At 46.9% G+C, this 24,223-nt stretch overlaps 1 protein-coding gene across 1 annotated transcript in view; it reads left to right on the top strand.

Moving 5' to 3' along the window:
- Window positions 1-24,223, top strand: part of LOC144146570 (uncharacterized) — a 207,561-nt gene that overhangs the window by 40,908 nt on the left and 142,430 nt on the right. Inside the window, exons 4-5 of the mRNA XM_077678513.1 lie at window positions 5,269-5,445; window positions 12,686-12,787. Of these exons, the coding sequence (XP_077534639.1) occupies window positions 5,269-5,445; window positions 12,686-12,787 (279 nt within the window). The remainder of the gene's footprint in view (window positions 1-5,268; window positions 5,446-12,685; window positions 12,788-24,223) is intronic.

A 24,223-nucleotide genomic window follows, 5' to 3' on the forward strand; every position in this document is an offset into this window, starting at 1 on the left:
TAACGCCGCAGAACAGGATTACGCAGACTCGGACGCCACTTCTTAGGGCTCCAAAACGGGAAAGGAAACAGGCAATGCATAAAACCAGAAGCAAGGGGTTGAGAGAAAACCCGGAAGAGCAGGAATTTACCATGAGCAATAAAATTGAAACTCACTACTCCGGCTGATGAATAAGTTTTCACGCGTTGCATTATATCGGCAAATAAAAAATTTTTTAGCTGAGGTTCTTATCTCGGCCCAAAATGAAGGCGTCCTGAAGAACTACTTTTCGGCGCGGACTCACTCAGAAAAGCTTGGCTCCGAGCGCTGCCTGCAGGTGCAAGGCGGTCGGCTGCGACGTCACGTTGGTAGAGCGACACCATTGGCTGGAAGCGGGGTAGTTGAAGTGGGGGATTGGGCTACGCCCCTTTTTTCTTGACCTGTATCGGAGTATACAAACACTCTTCCCTTGTACTATATGTGAATGGAATGCGCTGCCTCCCGAAATGTTTATGTAAAAAAATGCACGCTCCTTCATTGAACGGTTAGAAGATTAGTTCTTTCACTAGATTTCTATAATGATCGCTTACACCCCCCCTTTTTTTTCGTTTTTCTCTGACGTGTTTAATCCCACGTGCATCTCTTGGTGTTTCCGCCCCTTGCATTTGAATTTTTATGCAATGCACTTCTGCATGTTTACCCTTGATGTGTATTTTTATCTCAATGTAACAATTCATGTACATTGGGCCACCTCTGGCCTGCAGTAGTGAATAAATATATAAATAAATAAATGTCTGCATAACCCAGTGAGCGAACGCAGAAGCGACGAAAGAAAGAAAAAAAAGGGCCCATCTCCCCGCGAGGGGGACTCGAGTAAATGCGTCGCATAGGGGATGGGTGTATTGCGTTGACGTTTAGTATTTGGGGAGTTGGTGGTAGTGAATGCGTTGTATCAGCAGCTTCTTGACGTAGTTTGAATGAGTCAAGGATATAAGGCGCCTTCGTAGCCTTTCATTCTGTGTCGGTTTTGTGGCACAGTGGGAAGAGCACCATGTACCTCGCGTTCCGCCCACAGGTAGTGAATGCGTTGTATCAGCAGCTTCTTGACGTAGTTTGAATGAGTCAAGGATATAAGGCGCGTTCGTAGCCTTCCATTCTGTGTCGGCTTTGTGGCGCAGTTGGTAGAGCACCATGTACCTTTTGTTCCGCCCGCAGGGTCGTGCGATCGAAAGCAGGCGCCTGTAAGTATTCTTTTAAATGCAGATCATTTCTTTACCTCACGATGTCACCCGGCGTTGGCGTGCCTCGTTGTCCGCAACAGCCGTTCCAGGTGCGCCCCCTCCCCACTCCTCTTCGCCTGCTCTCCGCTGCTCCTCGCGTTTCGCAGTTGATCTCAACCCCACTGCTCTCTGCGCATGCGCCGCGTTGCTATGACAACGAAGGCGCGTCGCGTGCGTCGTCTGCTTCCTCTCCGCCGCGGCTGCGTTCCGCGGCGTGCAAGTCAAACGGGAGCGCGCGGCCTCGTCCGCAACAGCCGTTCCAGGTGCGCCCTCTCCCCCACCCCTCCTCGCCTGCTCTCCGCTGCTCCTCGCGTGTTCTCTGCGTGCTCGGATAGCATTCAGCAACAGGTGGGGCGCGCATGCATCGTAGTTTGGCGCGGGAGCAACAACAGTTGTGGCGTGATCGTGACGTAGTCGTGACGTGGTCGTGGCGCGGTCGTGCCGTGATGGGGCGGTTCTCGGCGTTCGTTCTCGCTGTCAATTTCTTTCCAACCAGATAATAAATGATGTCACGTGACCACTTAATTACGACTCCTCATTAATTACAATAATATTTATAACAACAACAACAACAACCAACAGCAACAACTGCAACAACATTAACGTAACCCAACCTACTTAACGTCGTGCGCCCCCCGAAAATGCTCTGCATTTGACCGTGCCCCTCGCGAGGGGGAGGTTTCATAAATTTTTTTATATAGTGTAGGGGGAGGGGTGCGGACCTGTTGTTGAGAGTGAGGAGGGTAGCGTGATGCGGGGAGAGGGCGCACCTGGAACGGCTGTTGCGGACGCCGAGGCACGCCAACGCCGGGTGACATCGTGAGTTAAAGAGATGCTCTGCATTTAAAACGGAGAGGAGCGTCTAGCGAAGGTGAATTGGAGTACGAAACGCGCGGCTACGACGTCATCTCTCTCACTGCCTTTCCCTCACACATGTTTCATGTGTCGCCACCAAGTAGCGCCCTCACCTGGCACTTTCACCAGACGCACTTCCATTCTCCGCTAATCCAAACCACGCGACGTTTACGAGGGAGGTTGAAACACAATACGCAACAACATGCTCGCTGCTCTCTTGTGCGAGGATAATCAGAACCACGTGAATTTGCGCGGGAGGTTCAAACACGATTTGCAACATGCTGGCCGGCGGCGGCGGCGCACTGCTAGGTAGCAGCAGAGTAACGCACGCCGCCCTACGTTCGCTGATCACGCGAACACTTCCTGAGTCGCCGCAGGAATGCGCCGTGACCGAGAAGACTGCAACTCGCGCTGCGCACAAATTTCATATCAGGGAGTGCAGTAATCATCAGTGCATCTTTTACGCCCATCCGTGCTTCTGTTCATTTGTCGCAATCATATACTGCTTTGCAGTAAAAAGCGGCTTAAGTGTCTATTTTGCAAAAACCCTCATTTTTTACCACCCAAAGATAGCATCTATTACAAAGTGTAATTTATGTAAAAAGGGCTTACGAACCAATTTGATTTAAGCCACGGTGCATACAGTAGCAGCCCTCTGCAGTAGAATAAAAACTGTCCTTGTTGCTTGTTTTCTGTCTGCACATACCCACTTGGGGTTCCCGAAGAATTGGTAAGCTTTCAGGGCACACTTGGCAGAATAATGAAGCGAGGAGTGTTGTTAGGCTGTTTCAATACGTTTTATTATTTATCCAGATCAAAGCTGTCGTCATAATGGCAGTTTCTCCGAATTCCGGTTCGATAGTACCTGAAGCCTAAGATGGCTCAACTGGTTCAGGTCGACCGCAAGGTCACTTGAGATGCAATAGATGCGTGAGTTCCGAAACAACGGAAGATCTGAACCATCAACCCAGCGGATGTTTCGCCCGGCATTAAAAATTGCGCCGCATGCGAGCCTTTGTTATAAATTGGCAGCAACTCATCTATGCATTTTTGAATGTGCACGAAGTGTACTAGCGTGTTTAATTACCGCGTGTATAACGCAGCGTGAAATGAAGTAATGAACGAAAGGCAGCAACACTAGTAGAAAAAACTGGCTTGGCCAAATTAGGTTAATTTTTCTTCGCTGAATTACCTAAGAGGTGTTCAAATCAAATACAAGGAAAACTGACCTCGCGTATAGAACGGAAAAAATAATTTCAGCTCTTTGTTTTTAAACTGTACTAAGGTGTAAGACGGGCAGGTTGGTTTATAATCGTAGGGCAAAACAGCCCTCAGAAATGGAAAGGAAGATAAGAGACAATCAGGAGCGCTGAGTACCGACTGAATGACTTTGAGTGCGCCCAGGCAAAATAAGAAAAGGGAAAAACAACAGAAAAAATTGCCCCCATCTCTCCGCAAGGGAACTCTGGTGTGATGCGGCGCATGCATACGTGCAACGAGACAGTACACGTGTTTTAGCGACACCCACCCAGCTCTTTATTACATTTAAGAATGATGACTTTATGGACAGTAAAGTGCACAGTGAGCGGTTGCCGCAGCAGTGGTCGAATCTTGGTTTCATTGTCGATGTTCGAGAAGAACGAGAACCAGCGCTGACTGAACCGCCCCGGAGCGATACCCGCTTTATATTCACAGCGCTTGAAGGAGAGGAGACTGCGGGAGAGAGTCGCGTATGCGCGCACAGGAGGAGCTGTTAACGCAGCGTTAACGCAGTGAAGCGCGCGCCAACCAAGCGCGCCAGCTGTCGTTATGCTAATGCGCCAGGGTGAGTGTTGCGCACAGCAGTGGGAGAGACGAACGGAGGAGAGTGGCGCATGCGCAGTTGGCGTGTGGATGGACGCCGACAGCGCAGGAGGGACATGCCTCAGAGCAAGAGATGAGCCGCATCTAAAAGAATTGTGAAGATAGCAGATTGAAGATTGAGTGAAGATTGCAACTCGAGCGGAGGCTTCACGACTCATGAATTTCGATGTTATGAATCTTGAAGTTATGAATTCATAAATCTTGACTCAAGAATCTTGAATCACGTGAATCATGAAGTTGTAGGTTTTGTAACGCTTATTCAGATTTTGTGTTTAGTGTTTTCTATGAAGGACATTTCCCGTAGCAGACAGAAAAATGGACCAAGAGTCTTTGAGCACAAACTGCATATTTGACTTCCATCCCGGAGGTAACGACGTGGCGACAAGTCGCGAAACGTTAGTTTTTCGTTCCAGATGAACATGTTCACACCGGTTAATTGATGGACATTTAAGCAAAGTGTAGTAAAGTTCTTACGTGCAGATTTCTTATATTCGCTCTGTTTGCTGCTATGACTTATCTATAACTGCAAATATTTATGTGGCATTTGCTTACAACAAATTTCCACAACTTTCTGTGAAACTGTTAGTGTGCCCCTCCATATTTTTGGAAATGCTTTCTGCCGCAATTTTGTGTCAAGTAATTAAACGAGACTAAAGCAATAAGCAGTTTTGTCGCAGATATTTTACCAGCTAATGTGTTATGCATCACCTCTAATTCTTATTTTCCGACTATTTTCCAATCTCTAGCGCATTCCGACTAATCGGGGGTCGTTGCGTAATAAATCTCCAGTCCCTTTTTTAACGGTATTTTTTCATATTCTGCACATGCATGCTGTTCTGAAAAATCCCGTGTACATTCTGCGGTGGTCCTTGTAAGACATGAACATCACAGTTCCTCTATGATTTCTACTGCAAATGTTTGGCAATTATACGTGTACACGATTTTCTTAACTCCCAGACTGCATCATAACAGAAAACATACAGATTATTTGTTCTTAATTGTTTTGTTGCTACTCGGAAGAACTCACCACAAAATTTGCATTTCATGTGGGAACCACAACAGTTTATTCTTGCCACGACTTATTCAAATGGCCGGTATAAGAGCCACAATAAAATTTGTCTGCACGAGCTTTGAGTTAAATATCTGCATTGAAGTTTGGGCCTTTCATCAACTAAATATCGCCCACGTATAATGGGATTTATTGATATTAAATATTTCTTTCGCGTCAGTCGTAAGGTATTTTTATTCGTGTCCATTCCCACCGGTTGATGGCTTCTTGTGTATTTTCCAGATTTACAGATCGATAGGCAAGGTGGTTCAAGTCCGGCCAACCGGCCATGTCGATGTCATCTTTGAATGCGGCAGGGAAGGAACTGGTAACCTACAGAGACCTGCAGAGAAGCTACTCTGGAGACTTTTTGGAATAAAAAATACCACATACACTGTCGTGCCTGAGGCAATTGTCAAGGTAAAATCGCCACGTGTTTTTTCACAGCGTTTCACCCAATAGTAACCAACGGACGAGTGCCAACCATTTAGTAACTCTTGTAATTTAAGGTCGAGTTTAGAGGATACTTTGGCATGGCAATCCTTTTTATTGGTTTGAGAGCAGGCATGATATGTGAGAATAGAAGCGTAGTCAGAACTAATGTCGCGCTCTTCCTTTCGCCCATTTCTTTACCTCGCCGACTTGAAAACTCTGTATTTCTTCAATCGCAACAAGCGCCCTCCTGAACGTTGGTTTATTGTTCGTCGGGTACAAAATCACACAATTATTTACCTTAAATGAGACATTCAGTACATCTGTTCTCTATAATTTCAGTTCCACAAGAAGCGAATGTTGCGGCCTGTCTCACTCTTGTTAAAGAAACAAACAGCCCTTTTACAACTATTCCTGAGAGGACCTATTTAGAGTAGTGATTATGGTAATATACTTACAGTCTACCACGAGCGTGGTTAAAGGCTGTAATTGAAGGCTTATTTTTTTACTTTCACGGATTTTTTTACTGCACTTTTGCATTTGCATTGCACCCAAAATACAAGTATCGTGTTTTTTTTTCTTTTCGGCAAAGGTGAGTTTTACTCTTAATATTAATAGTTGTGGGTAGCTTGTTGTCAATAACAAGTTTTGTATATGACATAATTAACAATGGTTTTGCTGCCTTGCACGAATTCGCATTGGGTACAGCTGATATTTACCTTTTTTTGTCGCTGATTTGTTTACTCCCTGCTCATGGCAAGAGGCTGCTCTTTAACACAATGGCTGCAGGTCAGAATATCTGCTGACTCTGCGGTGCTTACTGCTATAAAATGGCGTTAAACAATTTAATGTAACGTGGAGAGCAACGGCAATGCTGTACTGACGAAGAACCGCCCGTGAAACGTAGCTTAAATTGCATATTTCCAGGTTTGTGTAGATTGATTGATCGATTGATTGATCAATTGTTTCATTGATTGATTGATTGATTGATTGATTGATTGATTGATTGATTGATTGATTGATTGATTGATTGATTGATTGATTGATTTTCTGGTTCAATGTGCCGACGGTACACAGGCCATGAGGCACGCCGTAGTGTAGGGCTCCAGGTGTTTTTTACTACCTGGAGATCCTTAAGTGCGTCGAAAGTTTATCAGTTGCACTACTGGGTAATTTAGAGATTGGGAAACACCCATTCAAAACACTTTCGGACACAAAAAGACTTCCTCACCCCAGCAAGGTCTCTGCACCCTGGTGTAGCGCCATGCCTAAATTCGTACGATGCGACTACACTTGAGGGGACACTGAAGTGAGTAGTAAACGCTGCGCGAGTATGAGCCTGCAGGAGTTTTCAGGTAGTCAGGAGTCTGCAGGCCATGCTTCGACCGCTCTCGCTGCGTTTACGCGGCTAAAGTCACTGGAAAAGTCCATTCGAAAATGCTGTCCTCCTTTCTGCATCCTCGCCCACTTTCGGTGGCGTTTTGTATGACGTCATAAAAATGGCTTGGCTTGACTCCGCTACTGCACGGCTCGCCTACCTTCCGACAGACTCAGTAGGCCCAGCGTTTAGTCTGCTGGCCGCCGACGGGCCGTCGCAGTTTGTTGGCTTAGTTGAAACTAAGCCAGAGCGCGTTTGTGAATGGGAAAATGGGCTATAGGTTGTTAGTTTGTAATCTGTATCAAGCTGAAAGTTCAGGTGGCTCCACACAAGCACTTCAGAAGCGGGCATGCGACGTTTCGCTGACTGCTACGGTAGAACGATAATCTAAGGGAAATTAAAGGTGGGAGAAGAGTCAGCCATGTTAATATAGGTCCTCAGGGAAAATGAAATCAACCGAAACTATTACCGTACAGACTAAAAATAGGGTGCAGGAAGCACTTTTTGCGTTAGGTGAACAAGCACAGCGGTCAGCAGCATGACCATACATCTGCGAGTGCTTTTTAGTCTACGAAATGCCATTGCTACATGAGTAATTGCAGACATTCGGGGGACGCTTACTGCACGAGCGCTATACGAGAAATATTAATATAAGCTTCTTTAAATGCCTAAACTAAATGACAGTTTAAGCTCTTTACACATTACATACTTTATATTTCCAATTCGGACAGCTCTGCCTCGTAGCCGAGTGCTCTGGAGCGCTAGGTTTGTTATTTTGCAAGTGAAAAGTTGGAATCCCCGGGAGTGAATTTCTTTTCCTAAGTTGATTTCTTCGTTTTTGGTCGAAGTTTTCTATACTGAATTCACCATTTTTCCGCTGTAACGTTCATTTCTCCGCTGGGCGACCTCGCAGAACGCGTGCAGACTTGTACGGACGGGCTATCGAGTTTCTGGTTAGAGTGCTGCTGCGAGAGCCACTAAATAAGCTGGCTGTAGATGTTCCCATAAGCACCGACTGCTTGCGGGCAGTGGGCACATGCCAGAATTACCAGATCCTTGGCCTGATGCGAACACGCTTTTTAAGATACAGGCCTGAGTGAGGGAAGCGCCGAAGATGAAGCAAAAGCGCATGGAATTTGAGCGTCTGGGGTGACGTGGAGGGCGTTCATCCTCCGCGTAGACCTCGGCTACTGATCGTAACGACTCCAAGCCGTCCTGGCAGGCTTATCCTAGACATTGTACAGCCGCCAACGTGACAGAAGCGCTGTATGGCGATTATTGAGAGATCGAGAATGCCCCTCCAACGATAACGTCAGATGCCAAGCATGTGTTTCACAGAACCAAGTAAATACCACATTATCGCCCATATAAACGATGAAATGTTTGATCATTTGCGCCAATTTACGCAGTACAACCCTAATCGGGAGCTTGACAAATACACTTCAGTGTTCCCTTAATGCACTCATCCCCATCCAGATGCGGACTGAGTTGTCACGGCGGATATTTGGCTGCGTGATATAGCGGAAGAATGGGCATCTTAAATTAATAAGCTTGTGCAGTTGGTATAGCTACCTAACGACAGACTGTCACGAAGTTCACAGTATAAAGAGAAGACAGACCCACGACCGCTGACTAAAAGGAGAAGTTTCCTTAGGCTGCAAAAAATCACGTGAACATCCGCCTGTGCCCTAAAGAGAGGCTATACGTCAATAACGCGGATTACAGCACAAAAAATTAAAGGACCTTTACTGAGAGAAAATATGGTTAGAACGTCAAGTTGCTTTGACTGCGCCGGAATCGCGGAATAGGTTAGACGTCGGCTTCATAACGCGAGTTACCCGTGTTCGATTCCGATGGCGGGAAGCGTTGTTTGTGTCGCCCTTTCTGTAACCTTGCTTATCGTCATCAGCGTTTTATGACGCTGTTTGTGTAAAATTGGCTTTCCAGCACTACATTTTGGCACGACATCGAACGCCTTCAGTGAGGCATAAATAGCTTCGCTTTAAAAAAGACACAGAATACGTAAGCTTTTGCCGAGTTTGAAAAATATGTGACAGCGTGCGGCAGAAGGAAGCTGCTTAGTTTGTCGGAGAACGCGGCAGTGTTGGTGTTTTGGAGTGTAAGGTGCATGGCGGCAGGGCGCTGGAATTGCGCCTGTGACCGTGCGATCGGAGACATGACGAGTATTGTTCCAGTCATGTAATTAGACGCTCTTTCCTGTTTATTACATCTAATTTTACACTGATTGTAACAGTGGAGCTGTTGTACAAACGCTAGGTGCACCGTTGCAGGAAAAAATACAAAAACATACCAACGCTCCTGAGCGCGTGCCCCGCGGCGACCACCAAGCGTACTCGGCGCGCGCATTGGCTTTAGCAAAAAACATGGCAAAAACTCCTAAAAGCGAGAAAATGACGAGAGGTCCTCATTTTCAGTAAGTTGGAGGGTGACCAAAAGCTTAACCCCGACCTCGCGGTATATTGACTGCGTTTTCAAAAGTAACAGGTAGGAACGACCGCTGACAACGAGGAAGATTTTTTTTATTTTTTTTAATTCTTTACAGGCCCCTTTACCGGGCATTGAGTCAAGGCATAAAAGGTTGAAGTGCTACAGATAATACAGAATTATTTCACGCGGTACAAAATATATGAGGACAACTAATGGCTATGAGGTTTGCAATGTAAGTTTAAGTCGGAAGACGATAAGAAGAAAAAGATAAATTCGATTGCATAATGCTCAAACGAAATGTGCGCAAGAGAATGACAAAGTGAACTGAATACATTCAGGGTAGTAGATGAAGGAAACAGCAAACCAAGTATAGTCCAATATACGCACTCAACGCCCACCAATGAGCGGCTATAGTTTGCAGTACGCACAAAAGCAAAAGGAACAAGAAAATACTCAGAACCAATGCGCAGACGCAAAAAAACATTTTCTGTATACAACATTCATGATGGGGCACAAAGTGCGACACTCAAAAAATAAAAACTAAACAAGAAAGCACGTGCGGTGCTACAGAGACGACAAGTTCCTGCGGTCTTCAAGTAAATTTTTTGGAGGTGCATAACCGGGATGCAAGAGATGGGAGAATAAAAAAATGTGCATAACATGGTAAGGTCCTATTGCAAAAAGAGAGTGAGCAGCAACTGACGGAAATAATTATTGTCCGATATAGATGCGATGTCATTCAACCACTATTCAACCACGTATGGCGCGAGAAACAGCAGAAGTGTTGAACGCATCAGTTGACCCGAACAACCGCCTTAAACTGAACCTACGTGATGTAATGGAAGGAACATCAACGTGAACTGGTAAAGGTCTGTCGCTGCACACGTATTTGTGGAGGACGCAAAGAAGGGAACTGTCGCGGGGAATACTTAGGCGCTGAAGAAAAAGGCTGTGCTTAATTTGCGTGCTGCTGCTGTGATAGTCATACTTGTGGGAAATCAAACAGTCTACCCTATTCTGGACCACTTCAAGCAATTAATTATGTACTTGTGGCAAGGGGACCATATAGTAGCGGGAAACTGGAGCTGTGAGTGGACGAAAATTTGATAGGCTATTTGACAAACGTTACTTGGACAGCTATGTAAATTACGGAGTAGATATCCGAAACACCTAGAAGCTTTCGCGCGCTAATGGTAGGAATGTAGTGAGATTAGGAGACATTGGGTGTGAAATACACTACAAGGTACTTATAGGAAGATGCCTGTTACAGTGGGTAATTATTTATAGCGTACTCAAAAGTATAAACGTTTTGCTTGTGCTTAAAGAAGATTATTTTACATTTTTTCCGTGTTCAGGTACATTATCATTTGTTGCACCAGTCATTAGTGTGGTGAAGGCAGTTTTGCCATCTTAAGTGGTCGTCGGGGAGGATATAGGACGATATATTATGCAATCATTCGGGAAAAGTCGCATGCAGGATAAAATGTTATTTGGCAGATCACTTATGTACATTTGAACAATAGGGGCTGAGGATGCACCCTTGTGGTGTGCCAGGTAGTTACCTGGGAAAGGGCGGAAGTGGAATATTTAATTACGCTAAACTCTTGACAAAGTGAAAGAAAGCTACGAAGCTAGATAGGGTTAAGAGGGTAATCAGAGGGCAGATAAATTAGAAATGAGACGGCAAAGGACTACACGATCGAAAGGTTTGAAAAAAAAAAAATACAGTCAGTCTCAAGGTCATTGTTCTTGCAGGAATGGAGCTCAGTTATTAGTTAGGTGTTTTTTACGCTTGTTCTGAACTTGTGCTCTACGGAAACACAATCAGCACTCCATACTGCTTGCCTGATTCCGTGTAAAATGTGCCGTTTTCGGGTAATTTGGCCGCAATCTTTTCTTACCGACCGTCAGACGCCAAAAAAAGCCATCCAACAACAACGTTACCACTTCGCTCTAAAATCGGAAATATAATTTGTAAAATAACGTCAAAACTGTATATACCTTCAAACAAAAATGAAATGAAGGTGTAAACCCTAACTACGAACAAGATGAAATCCCCACAAAAATTTTCACCTCAGGTCGGGCGTCTTTTGCCGTCATACCGAACTATTCAAGGAAAGTGCTCTCTCCCGCCAGCCTCATCTAGTACCCACAGAGAGCTCATGAGATAATTTTACGTTTATTTTGTTGGAGGGAAAAAAAGTGGTCCAAAAGCCATTGAGGGCTTTACAAGTTATGTAACAGCGTTCCTGGCTTTTTGAAGAAGGTCTGGGGCTGCAAGAGATAACACGTTTTACGTTGAATACAGGCAGTCATTTGATGAGTAAACGTTTTTTATTCATGTAAAAAAAACGTTTTACGATTTACCGAGCCTAATGTTTAGAACAGACCTGTTCAAAACATTAGGTTGGGTAAATGATATAACGTTTTTTAGGCGGATCAAGCACGGCTAACCTGTTGGCCCTGCTTAATCCGCCTAAACTAAAACATCGAAAGCACGAGGCGGTGCGTTAAGCGAAAAAATCGCAGTCGTGCAGCTTCTTATCAATTCACTATCAATATGCAAAGAGTCCGAAGGCAAAGTAAACTCGCTGTTGGAATCCTTTTTGTTATTATGGTTGTTCCTTTTAGTGAAACAGGACAAGTACAACTTGAGGTTGCTCTATTAGACTGTAACAGCGTTCCTGGCTTTTTGAAGAAGGTCTGGGGCTGCAAGAGATAACACGTTTTACGTTGAATACAGGCAGTCATTTGATGAGTAAACGTTTTTTAGTCATGTAAAAAAAACGTTTTACGATTTACCGAGCCTAATGTTTAGAACAGACCTGTTCAAAACATTAGGTTGGGTAAATGATATAACGTTTTTTAGGCGGATCAAGCACGGCTAACCTGTTGGCCCTGCTTAATCCGCCTAAACTAAAACATCGAAAGCACGAGGCGGTGCGTTAAGCGAAAAAATCGCAGTCGTGCAGCTTCTTATCAATTCACTATCAATATGAAAAGAGTCCGAAGGCAAAGTAAACTCGCTGTTGCAATCCTTTTTGTTATTATGGTTGTTCCTTTTAGTGAAACAGGACAAGTACAACTTGAGGTTGCTCTATTAGACTGAACTATTTTTAAGCCAGTAAATTTCTTCCCTAAAACGCCCGCTGCTCACAAAACATAAAAGGTTTGCTCCTTGTTTTTAAAATATTAGTAAGTAACATTTCAATATATCTCCTGCTAATCATCTCTTTTTGTGAAGGATAACTATTTAAACATTCTACAGCAACTTGATGTTACTTCTATGCCTTGTGTTTGACAATACGAATTTTAGCACATAAATTGTGTCAGCAAGCTCCAAAACAAAATTCTCGAAGGGTTGCTATACCTGTTTAACTCCGTCATAATGTATGGTTGCAGGTTCCAAAACTTCTGAAAGAAGATCTCGTGAAGTTTGTGTCTGATATCCGCGCTGACCGAAGCACGGAAACAACGAATGATTGCTGCACACTTGAGGCAAAGGTGAGCACTGAATGTTAGTGTAGTAATTATGAGAGCAGTAATTATTAGTTGAGTAAGGCCCACTTCTTAAGAAGCCACAGCCGAGCTGTTTTCAACCGCAATAAAGATAGAAGACCAGGCAAACCACCGTGGGTAAGTATAACTTGGGTCAGAAATTTACCATTCTGCATTTTGTTCAAGAGAAAGATAGAGGTTGTTCAAAAAAACCCTAAAAGTATAAATGTCATATTATGCGACAAAAGCTGTTGCAGTTTTTGTTCATTAACCAAAATTGGTGTGGATCCAAAGAGAGAATACAGAACCTATGTGCTACAATGGAATTTGAATCTGGGTCTGCGCAGTTGCCCCGTTGCCATACTACGGCGGTATCCCTTACGTTGCCAAAGGTACATAGTGTTTCTTAATACATATACCAGAGAGGAAGCTGCGCCTGGTAATCCATGTCATCGTGGATGTTTATGGGAAGACCCCCCTTTTGGCTTGGGCTTGGCATGATAGTTGGATTCTTAAGCGGTTTGGGGGATTTACATTCTCCACTATGCATTAATACGTCTACGAGCTACGGGGAAGCAGAAATCCTCCCTTTCCTTTGGTAGCAGTGTTCGGCGAAACAGCATGCAGTGCGTGATCATACCTGACGTTGGTCATGCCAAAGTTGATGGACGTATCACTCATCGGGTAGTATGCGTCGCGAAATTGGTAGTGGACGAAAAAAGAAACGAAACGTACTTCGACCAAGTCCAGGTGCGGCAGATACGGGGCCTGTATCTCTCCTATTTTTAATTGTCCGTTACTATTTACGCCACATTTTCTTTTTTCTTGTTAAACTGTAGCTGCCGGTCGGTGCACCGGTTCACCACGAAGGCGACGTTATTATGGCCACGCTCAAAACACTTTCCAAACTCTTCAAACAAATTACTTTTTTGAAATAATTGTAAAAGAACAAAATAAGAGTTTTTAAACAGTTTCCTCCCCAAATATTAATACTGTTCGCAACTACCAACTTAGACTGCCGAGTAGCTGGAACAGCCCTTCCGGCAAAATTCTATTTACTTCATTTTTCCTTAGTTTTCAAACAGCCTGCCTTATTTTGGACTTACATAATTCCGCACTATTTTTCGAGTTTTTGTGGCACTTGGTTTAAATTTGCGGATGCTAAAACGTTTCAATCCAAGCCAATGGTGAAATTAAGGGGATTGCATGATGTAATGGCGCCCATGACGATACAGACGGCCTTGAGGTGAGCTGCATAGATGCTAGCGCCAGATTCCTGTGCAGTGTATATTGTAAGAAACTCAAAGCCAAAGGTATAAAAAATGTTGTTGTCGTTGTTATTACTTTCTGCATGACACAGAACCTCTTGGGGATTGGCGAGGAATTCGGAGCTTTGCATTGGTTGAGTGGCGAGAGAAAAATACCCGTGTCACAATATTGCTACAATAATCAAATAGAAACGCAAAAGCTGTAAAATAGTGTCCGGTGCGTGACGCCTGACCTCTCAACCGGTGCAGGCCAGCCGCGTAAAATGCCTGATTGGGGGGAACCTTTCCCAGTACCAGTTTGCTTGCTGACTTAATTCACCCTGTCAGACGAACAACCGAAAGCAAAGCAAAAGACAGCACCTTCTTGTAGCATTAAAAATGCGGTCGAAGCTGTTCTGCCAAAGGCAATCAACAATAAAAAAAACACAAATAAAAAGTAGTAAAAATGGTTAGAAAATATCGCCGCGCTTTGACATTCGATTCACGTAAGCATACTTGGGTACCCAAGTTTTTTAGATGCAAAGCATCTCTTGTCCGGGGCTATGTCCGGCGTCCGTTCGTTGTCCGCACCTCTCCCCCTACACTATAAAAAAAGAAATAGCGGCGCCCGGTTTCGATCCAACGACTCTCTGGCCGCAACGAGAGGTACATGGAGCTCTTCCCACTGCACTTGAAAACAGAGGCAGGAGCAAGTGCTACGAACGCGCCTTATGTCCTTGACTCATTGAAACTACGTCAAGAAGCTACTGATACAACGAAGGCACGCGAAGCTGAACGTCAATAAAAACGACGAACAGAAAACTTTAGAGGAGGATGTTAGCGTCTCTTGCTCAGGGGAATGTCCAGCGTCCGTGCCCCGTCGCAGCGCCTTTGATGATGATTGTGGCAGGATGCCCCTAGGGACTGGCCAACCAAAGAATCCATCACGAGATAGATTCGCGTTCAACCACCGTCGTCATCTTCCCGTAGGGGAACCGCTGAAGACGAAGGAGAAGAAGACCAAGCTACGAAGAGGAGGGCGTGTACGTTGCTCTCGCCCCGTCCGCAGCGCTTCTGATGATGATTTTGGCAGGATGCCCTTAGGGATTGGCCAACCAAAGAATCCATCACGAGAGAGCTTCGCGTTCAACCACCGTCGTCATCTTCACGTAGGGAAACCGCTAAACAAGAAGGAGAAGAAGACAAACCTGCGAAGACGAGGGCGTGTGCGTTGCTCTCAGCCGGTGCACTAACGTCAACAACCTTTACCTGACCAACGCTGATGGAGACTACCGATTCTACCACAGAGACGACAACATCGCCAAGAACATGATGGAGGAGTTTCGGTGCCTCGAGCACTACCGCCTACTCACCGTAACACAACAGTACTTGCGTGCCTTTGCCACTGGTGTGGACCCGGACGTAGAATTCCCTCTGGCGCTACTAAACACCAGATTACTCAACATAACGTGAACACGCCAGCTGCGCAATAAGCGCGCATGCACATCTCCTCTCTCATCTCCTCCTCCCCACTCCATCTGCTCTATATAATAAACCCGGTCCGCGCGCCGCTTTCTGAGTTGCTGCTTCGGTTGAGACACGCTGCACCCTCCGATGAGCTGAATGGACGCCAACAATTCTGCGTTGCATCACCACATAGTTTCTTCGGGGAGATAGTGTACATATTTTTTAACAGCGAAGCTTTTTAGGCGCTCAAAATGTCCGACGATGATGGGTGTCACATTATCCGAAGGTGCCCCGCTGGGCCGACAGATGGTGCCATCGCCGCTATGGCCGTTATTGGCGCGACCTTGGTACGGGAGGGAGGTGCATCTCCCTATATAGGCACCGATAAAGTAGCAGACTTTTATGCCTGAGCTTCGAGTAAGTATCTAGCGCGGTGAGCGGCATTGTGCGTCACCCCCCCCCCTTTAGCGGGGGGTGGCCGCCAGCGGGACGAAGTCGGCAAACACTGCTGCCGTAGTTCAACAAAACGTTGCCGTACATGATCGCGCGGCACCGACCTCCTAGGGCCGTACGTGCCCACTGCCGACCCCCAACTTCAGACTTTTTCCGTGGGTCCAGAAGTGCTCCGGAAACGGTGCCACGAACGTCTATGCGCGATCTCGGCTCGTGAGTCGTGGCACTTGGCCCAATACCACCCCACATATATGCACCGATTAAATAGAAGACCTCCGTGGGTCAGGTTTGAGTGCGTACTTGCGCGTCGAGTGGCGTTGTGAGCGACCCCACCACTAAAGGAAGTGGGCACCAGTGTGTCGAAATTAGCTCAGCTGTTTCAGTAGATTTTGACAAGTTTGGACCTGGATTTAATTTGTTTACTTGTTTTTCTGTGAACCACCAAAGAGGCTTTTCTACTATAAGACAGAAGTGACATGTAGAGCTGCAATTTCACTCAATTGGTACCCAGACATAATGTTTTTTTTACCCCAAGGACCTTCTGGCACTACTTTCAACGGAAATGCCATTTTGACTATCCCCACGATCAAACATCTGGTGTAATGTGCAATGTGTCTTTTTTACTTGCTTGGTGTTACCTTGGCACAGCTTGACAACGAAAGCGTCCTCATCAAGTATGCATGTCAATCTCTCTAGTCATCAAACATTTGCCCCACGAGAAAATAGAACTTTTATGCTATGCATAATACCAAGCATGTTCACGAGATGTGGAAACTTTTTACCTAATCAAAACGTTTTGGGAAATTTAGTTTTTCTCAGGATTAGATGTTTCTTTTTACACGATTTATTAGGGCTAAAAATTATCATTTACTTATATCCCCTAAAATCAGCTGGGGGCACTATGATTAATTGAGGTGCTTGGTGAGTACCTCCGGGACGTACAGAGGCTCTGCTGACACACATTCAGCCATAGGCTCACTCTCCGCGCCATAAACTAGGAACACACGGACAGGGGGTCGACCTGTTCGTGTCCTATTTCTTGGTAGCTAGGCCATGTACGAGAAAAAAACTGTTTTCGTAATGTGGCTAACTAAGGTTTTTGAGGGATTTAATTGCTTTAAACACAGCAGGCATCGTAACAACGTCTACTGAAAAATAAAGTCTTCTTCTTCTTCTTCTTCTTAGACGGCACAACACACAACTCTTGTCTCCGCTTTATACGAACGGTGTTCTGTCCTCCCTGTACGACTGAGTCAGCTGTGTCTTCCTGCCGTAACACATTTTTGCTCTCCTCTATCGTTTCGCAGGTGCCCTGTCTTCTTGCTTGTAGATATTTTCCTTCACAGAGGCACAAACGCTTGAGGGTTCAGAAATGATCTTCAAATGAACTATTTTGTTACGTCATAGTGGCCACATAACGTTGGACGGCCAGCCTGGCTCCACAAATAAGGACTATTCTGATGATTAGGAGCGAAATAACTTCTGAGAAGACCCTGAAAATAACTACGGTTGAAGTAACTACCGTAATGGGCGTATACATATAAGCAACAGCTTTCGCAATTCATAGTCATCCTCAAAAACACACTGAGGGGAATTTCTCAAACTTTCGTACTTTTTTTACTGCGCCGACTGGCTTATATTAGCGAGCTTATCATCGTTTGTCTGGTCGATAAAACTCTATTGAATTTATAAAGCCTGAAAGAAGAAAACATACCATGCTACCATTGGGACCGCCGAAACAACTAACACCAGTGACGCGTAGTCGAGATAAGATATGACTGGACGATGTCCAAAACTGAAATTCAAACCAATTTCGGTTTCGGTTCTGTGCAAAAACATGCTTGCATCCGACATTATCGGAGGCTGGGCATAATCGATATATCCCGAATCGGCATAGGGCGCTTCCGCCATCTGTCGGCCGTAAAATGCGTCCGGTAGGCCTGGCAGCACGGCTTAGAATAGTAACAATCACTAGCCGAGGCGCATGCAGGGATGCAGGCCCTTTGCTTCACTGGAGACGCTCTAATGCGGTGCGCTTTGCCTTCTCCCCCACTTTAGAGTTTCCCTGGCTCGTTTCTGTGTCGTAAGAGTCGAATTCGGCTGATTCGGCAGTGTGCCCACGATCAGCCTGTGCTTCTGTCAACGCACACCAGCGAGAACTCGCCAGGGCGTCAGTGTCAGGCTGCACGCGTTTTGCGAACTCTTTCGTAGAGCAATGAAGGCTGCCGCGCCAAAGGTTGAATTCAATACAGAAAAAAATAACTCAAAACAAAACTACAACTCAACAAAAAGACATGTGCTATCGAGGCATTGAACTTCCGAATTGCAAACAGATGGAATCAACGCTCCGGATCACTCGGCCATAAAAAAAGCGCTACCAGTGGGGTTCATGTAAAGCATATACCGTTTTTAATGTTAGCATTCCGAGCAGTTTAGATGATTGTTTCTGGACTGAAGATTATGCAGTAATCTTCCCCCTAATTTCTACAAACATTCAGCTCCAGCGACTGCATTCTTTAGGCAGAGAAAAGATTGCGAATATGTGGCTATGCAGTGGAAGGCTGTGCTAGTTCACCCAGATCAAAAGGGGCTGGATGCAACTGGTTTTGCGCTCTGCAATAATAGTTTCGGTAAATTTTAATTCTATACTCCCTAACGTATTTCGCTGACCCTTCTGACGCCCTCATCGGCTTTGGATATTTCTACAGGCGTGCCAGCCAGCGAAGCGTTCATGTGCGCTCTGTGGAGATATACATTACTAGGCTGGGTAGAGTCTACCAACTAAAAGCTAAAGGCACATTCTTCCAGGTAATAATCGTTTCGTGGCTTAGTTTCAACTGAGCGAAATAATTGCGGCGGCGTTCTGGCGGCCGAGTGACTGACTGTGGGAGGGTCGGCGTGCCACGCAGTAACGCTATAAATTAAACCAAGCCATCTTAAGTCACAGAAAATCAGCAACGGGGATGCCGAGAAGTGGAAAGCACTTTCCAAAGCATTTTTCTACTATATAAAGTCACGTAAACGCACGGAGAGCGGTCGAAACGTGCCCTGGTGACTCCAGGCTACAATTTGCGTGAGTAGTCCGACAACATGTACAAAGCACCCAGGTTTTACTTTAATGTTGCAGGAACATTTGCAGAATTTCGCGCTGTTTAATTGTGAAGGCTAGTAATCAGTTTTTTAAGGGCAATTACTAAGGCAGAAAACTGCATAGTGGTGATGTACGGGTCGAACAGCGGTACCGTGGAAAGCAGTGGAAGAATGCGTTCTTCAACTACTTACAGGCCAACGGATGCGAAAACCTTAGGTAGCGTTGAGAGGAGGCTATCCTACTGGATGCACTCGGCTTGGGGGGACAGCGACATTACTTCAGTTTGGCGCCAATATAAACGATGTTCATAAAGTGTATCGGCTTTATGAACGTGCTGATTTTGGGCTTAACTAAATGAGTTTACGAACCCTAATCAAGATCAGTTGGTTGCAATTTTCTAAGCTCAGGCTGGCTTGCTGTTGCTATCCGCTTTATTGCCAGCTGTTTATTTTGTAACGGCAGTGTCAAAGACAAAAAATATGTATTACAAGATACAAATGTCGCTTACGTATTTTTGTGTAGGATATATGCATCTAAAAGTTCATGGTGCTGGCAGTACACTGGTGTTTCGATAAAATTAGATTTTGGTATGGCAGCGTTCTTTTTTTATATGGTTTCCCTTTGAAATGAAGGGAATATTCGTCCAACCACTTCATAAAAAAATGGCTCCAATCCAACCTGCGAAGGTGATTGGGAAGCAAAGATTTAAACGACACCCAAAACAATTGCCCATGTGACGTCACTTGAATTCACACACGTTTCTCTACAAAAAGTGAAACCAGCGATTCTGCCAGCCGTTACCTGGAGTTCGCGGGGGCGACGTTCTGAACGACGAAGCAGCGTCGGGCGGGTCCGGGCTAGAGCGGCAGACGACACCGCCGCTGTAGCCCGGCCGTGAGTCGGGAGAAAGAAAACGGAGGGGAGCGTCTTTGTAAGTGTGATACAGTCTAGTCCACTTATACCGACACCGTTTATAACAATATACCGGATATAATGATGAGCAGCTATGACACGGTCCGCTTTTGTATGCTTCCCATGGGAAAATAAACCGCTTATTACAATGCGCCAGTGCCGCTATATCGGATATAACGATTGAATCGGGTTAGAGCAAGCCCCAAAAATGCGAAGTGCCGCCGGCTCTCCAAGCCAAACACGCCGACACCATGCGGCGCGATGCGCCTCGCATCCCGTTCACCCCTCAGAAAACGAGTCAACTGCGCAGCGTACGATTAAGTGAGAGGTCGAGGGGAACAGTTCTCCTTCCAAACATCCTTCCCGATGCCGCTGCTTTGGCCCCGTTCCCGTGCCTGCTGCTTTGAATTTGACTGGGTGCCTCTTCAACTACCTCCGTTTTTCCGCGGATCAGACGTCAGGGACGGTGTTTTAGAAACGTCTGAGTGTCTCACTGAAAAGGCGATCGCTGCGCGGATACGTGCTGCGGACAGTGGTGTCAGTGATAACTCTGACGACGCGGTTACACAGCCTAAACGGGTACGACCTCAACGCATGATAGACCCTCAGGGACTTCGTTTCTACCAAGGACCCATCGCTCAGCTACGTGCAGAACCTATAGATACTCTTGAAAACGATGTGCGCCAGGTTCATGTGCAGCAAACACCGCGGAGACCCAGTATGGATTCTTTTCCACAAATAGGTAGCAGTACAACCTTGCTTGCCTGCAAATAAAATGTTTTGAGCTCTGTTAAGTCTTTTTATTTAGCAACCCGCATATAACAATCATCGGTTGTAACGATGGGATTTCCTTTGCACTTGGATAATATTATAAGTGGGCTAGACTATACAGCGGAACCTAGCCATCCTGATGTACTTGCGTGGGGCTACACCACCGCGCGACACAAGCGCAGACACCGAAACAATTCCGCATGTGAGCTTAGTGATTCCAATTTATAGCGATTTGAACTAATTAGTTAGTAAGGTTGAGAATTGCGAGAAAGCTGAGGGAACGTTTATAATCGCGATTTATCAGAACCAATTGCTACTTTCGCCTTTTGTAATGCCTCTTAAAACACAACCAAATTGGTATTCCCCAATTTAGAAAATGGAGTCCCATTCGTGCAAGCAGTGCGCAAAAGATAGCGTTTTTGTAGCGGCCAGAGATCTGTATATGGTCTCGACATTTGGCTTTTCCGCCCTGCAGACCAATCCTTAACGTATCTTTGCTGTACGGCCACTTACTTCTGTCGGTCCGGGTTACCCAGGAGGTGCTGTCGAACAAGTTGATGAAGCCGTGCGAAGGAAGCGCGTAATGTACGCAAAGCTGCGCCACAACTGGCCCAAAACAACCGTTGCTAAAGCAGACGACAAAACCGTAACCCGGGTACGCCCACCGGCAAGCGCGCACGTCGGCACCGGGAACTCGGTAAATTCGCCGCGCCATCTACACTATGCTCCGTGAGTGAAACCCACCTGCCGCACCCCCCCCCCCCCCAGCTCCTCCACGGCTGCCTCCACCGCCATAGGTATTTTTGTCCCGCACGCCGGCCGCTAGGGGGCCGCACGATGCGAACTCACTTCTCGTCGGCTCCGTTTTTGGACCCCTTTCTTGCTGTTTAATTTATTTGGACGTTGCCATTTTGTGCACCACGACAACCGGCAAGTCACACGGACACCGAGGACACCAACATCGCAGCCGTGGACCACGCCAACGGTCAGCTACAGCGATTCATAGATTTGCCACGCCACCAGCTTCGCTAGGCCTACCAGGCCTAGGGAAGTCGCCATCGCCGCCGGCACAACATCTGCAAGTGGCCGCGCGAGCCAATACCCGGGATGGAAAGCATCGTGGAAGGGGAGGACATCGACCCCGAGGAGCTGCAGCAGCCCGGGTGGGCTACGATTCGCCACCGGCAACACGCCCTGCGCGATCAAGCACGTGCCTCGACTGGAGGCACGAACACCTCGAGCTCTGCACGTGCGCCAAAGCAAAACAAGAAGCGTTCCCCGCGTCGCCCGCCGCCGGCTTCGCCTCTGCCAGCTTCTGATGTAAAAATTGTCTTGCGCCCTCGAGGAGGACTTGCGCTCTCGTCTATAGCGCAAGCCACATTAGCCGACGCCATCCTGGCCCAAGCGGGAGTGGCGCCCAACCGTGAGGACCAAATCCGGATACACCATGTGGCTAATTACCTGCTTATTAGCACACCTTCCGAAGACCGTGCCACCAGATACGCCGGGATTAAATGTCTCGTGCTTCGCGGTCAGCAATATGAAATAGCCGCTCACGTGCCCGCTCCAGCGAATACCAGCATGGGAATCATCTTCAACATTCCACAGGAAGACACCCCGGAACAAGTGCGCGACAGCATTTTTGATTACAACTCGGACTTACCAATCCTTGATGCCAAACGTTTGAACAGTTCTAACATGGTACAAATCTTGTTCGACGGCCATCGGGTACCCTTCTGGGTGAGATACAGGGCAGCGACGTACCGGTGCAAGCCCTTTCGCCGCAAGACGGAGGCATGCGCGGTGTGCTGGCAAGCCGGGCACCGGCAAGATGTGTGCCCGAACATAACAGAGCCCAAGAGATGCTCCAGCTGCGGCACAACGAATCCCTCTGATGGCCACCCATGCACCCCGCGGTGTATAGTGTGCGAGGGCCCTCACCCCACGGGCTCCGTCGACTGCCCAAGACGCTTTCAACCACGCAAGCGAGCCCCCTCGTATGCCCAGGTGGTCTCGGAACAAGAAAAATTGCTCAAGGCTCCGTACGACCGGCCCGCCGATTTCCCTGGACTCCATCACGGAACCCGCACCGACCACCTGGAGCGCCAGGCCCGCAACACCAAGGACCGAAACAAGCTTCCCGAGGGCAACGAGCACAAGGCGGGGCAGCACCCACCCCGAAACCAGCACGGCACGGGACTCAATAACAGCTACAAGGCCGCCCTCCAACAAGACGGCAGACCACCACAGCAACAGGTGAGCGGTCCCAACGCCTCTACTCACTTGGTCAGGACCCCCACCTGCATTCCATCATCCCCCCTCTCATCACCCAACTCCATCCGACCCACCTCTCCCCTCTCATCTGACATAGCACGCGAATTGCAAGCCATGCGCCTCGAGATAGCCGCGCTACGAGCTGAGAATGCCGCCCTCAAAAAGGAGATCACGCAGTTACGAACTAAGCAGCGAGAGGAGCCCCCACCCAAGCGGAGAGCACCAAACCCACCCAATGGGAAGAGTCATCTCTTCCCCGAGTCCCCCTCGGAGGAGCGCCTGCAGGGTATAGAAAGGGTGCTAGCCGAGCAAAAGCTTGAATACACCCAAACAGTACACAGCATCCTGAGCGCCCAGGCCGAAATGCAGGCCCGATTTGAGAACATTACTCGGGAGATGCTGTCCAGTGTCAGAGACCTGGCCGCACAAATAATTCCCCAAAACGTCCCAATTAATGGTATCACCGATGAAGGCCTCTAAGGGACTCGTGATCTGGCAGTGGAACTGTCGGGGCTTCGCTCGGAAACGAGCGGAACTGCAGCTATTGCTAGAAGAGGCTGAGAATCCCCCGGATATAATTTCGCTGCAGGAACCCGGAAAGCGTGTCAGATGTCTAGGTTATCAGTCCTTGCAAACACAACACGACACTGCAGTTCTAGTACAGCGAAACATATCAGCACAACACACACACTTTGATAGCTGCTGCATCCCCCATGACTTTGTAACGGTCTACCCGAAGCGTAGGACAGAACAGGTTATTCATTTACTAAACATTTACAGTAGCCCCAAGCAACACACACATAATTTTCGGTCATTAATCCTGGCCGCTAAACAAGCCGCTTCAGGCTCACCCCTCATCATTACTGGAGACTTTAACGCTCCACACACTGCATGGGGTTATCGTAGGGACAGCAAAAAGGGCAGGCTGCTCTGGGATCTGATTCAATCTCAGAAGCTGACACTCGAAACTCCACCGGATCTACCAACTAGGGAGGGAACGAGTGTACAACGGGACACCACCCCGGACCTCACCCTTACCTATAGAGTGGGCCATGCAGAATGGAGTAGGATAGACTACACCCTCGGCAGTGATCATCACATAATACAGCTACACACGACACTCAAACACCCCACACCACCAAAGCGTATGCAGACTTTCATCACAGACTGGCACGCTTTCCGGGACGCACGACAAGCTGGGGACCTGCCTTCCTCCCCAACGCTTGA

Source organism: Haemaphysalis longicornis, unplaced genomic scaffold (assembly GCF_048455015.1).
Source record: "Haemaphysalis longicornis isolate Haplotype H1 unplaced genomic scaffold, Haemaphysalis longicornis Haplotype H1 scaffold_7, whole genome shotgun sequence".
In the NCBI taxonomy this organism is placed as follows: Eukaryota; Metazoa; Arthropoda; class Arachnida; order Ixodida; family Ixodidae; genus Haemaphysalis; species Haemaphysalis longicornis.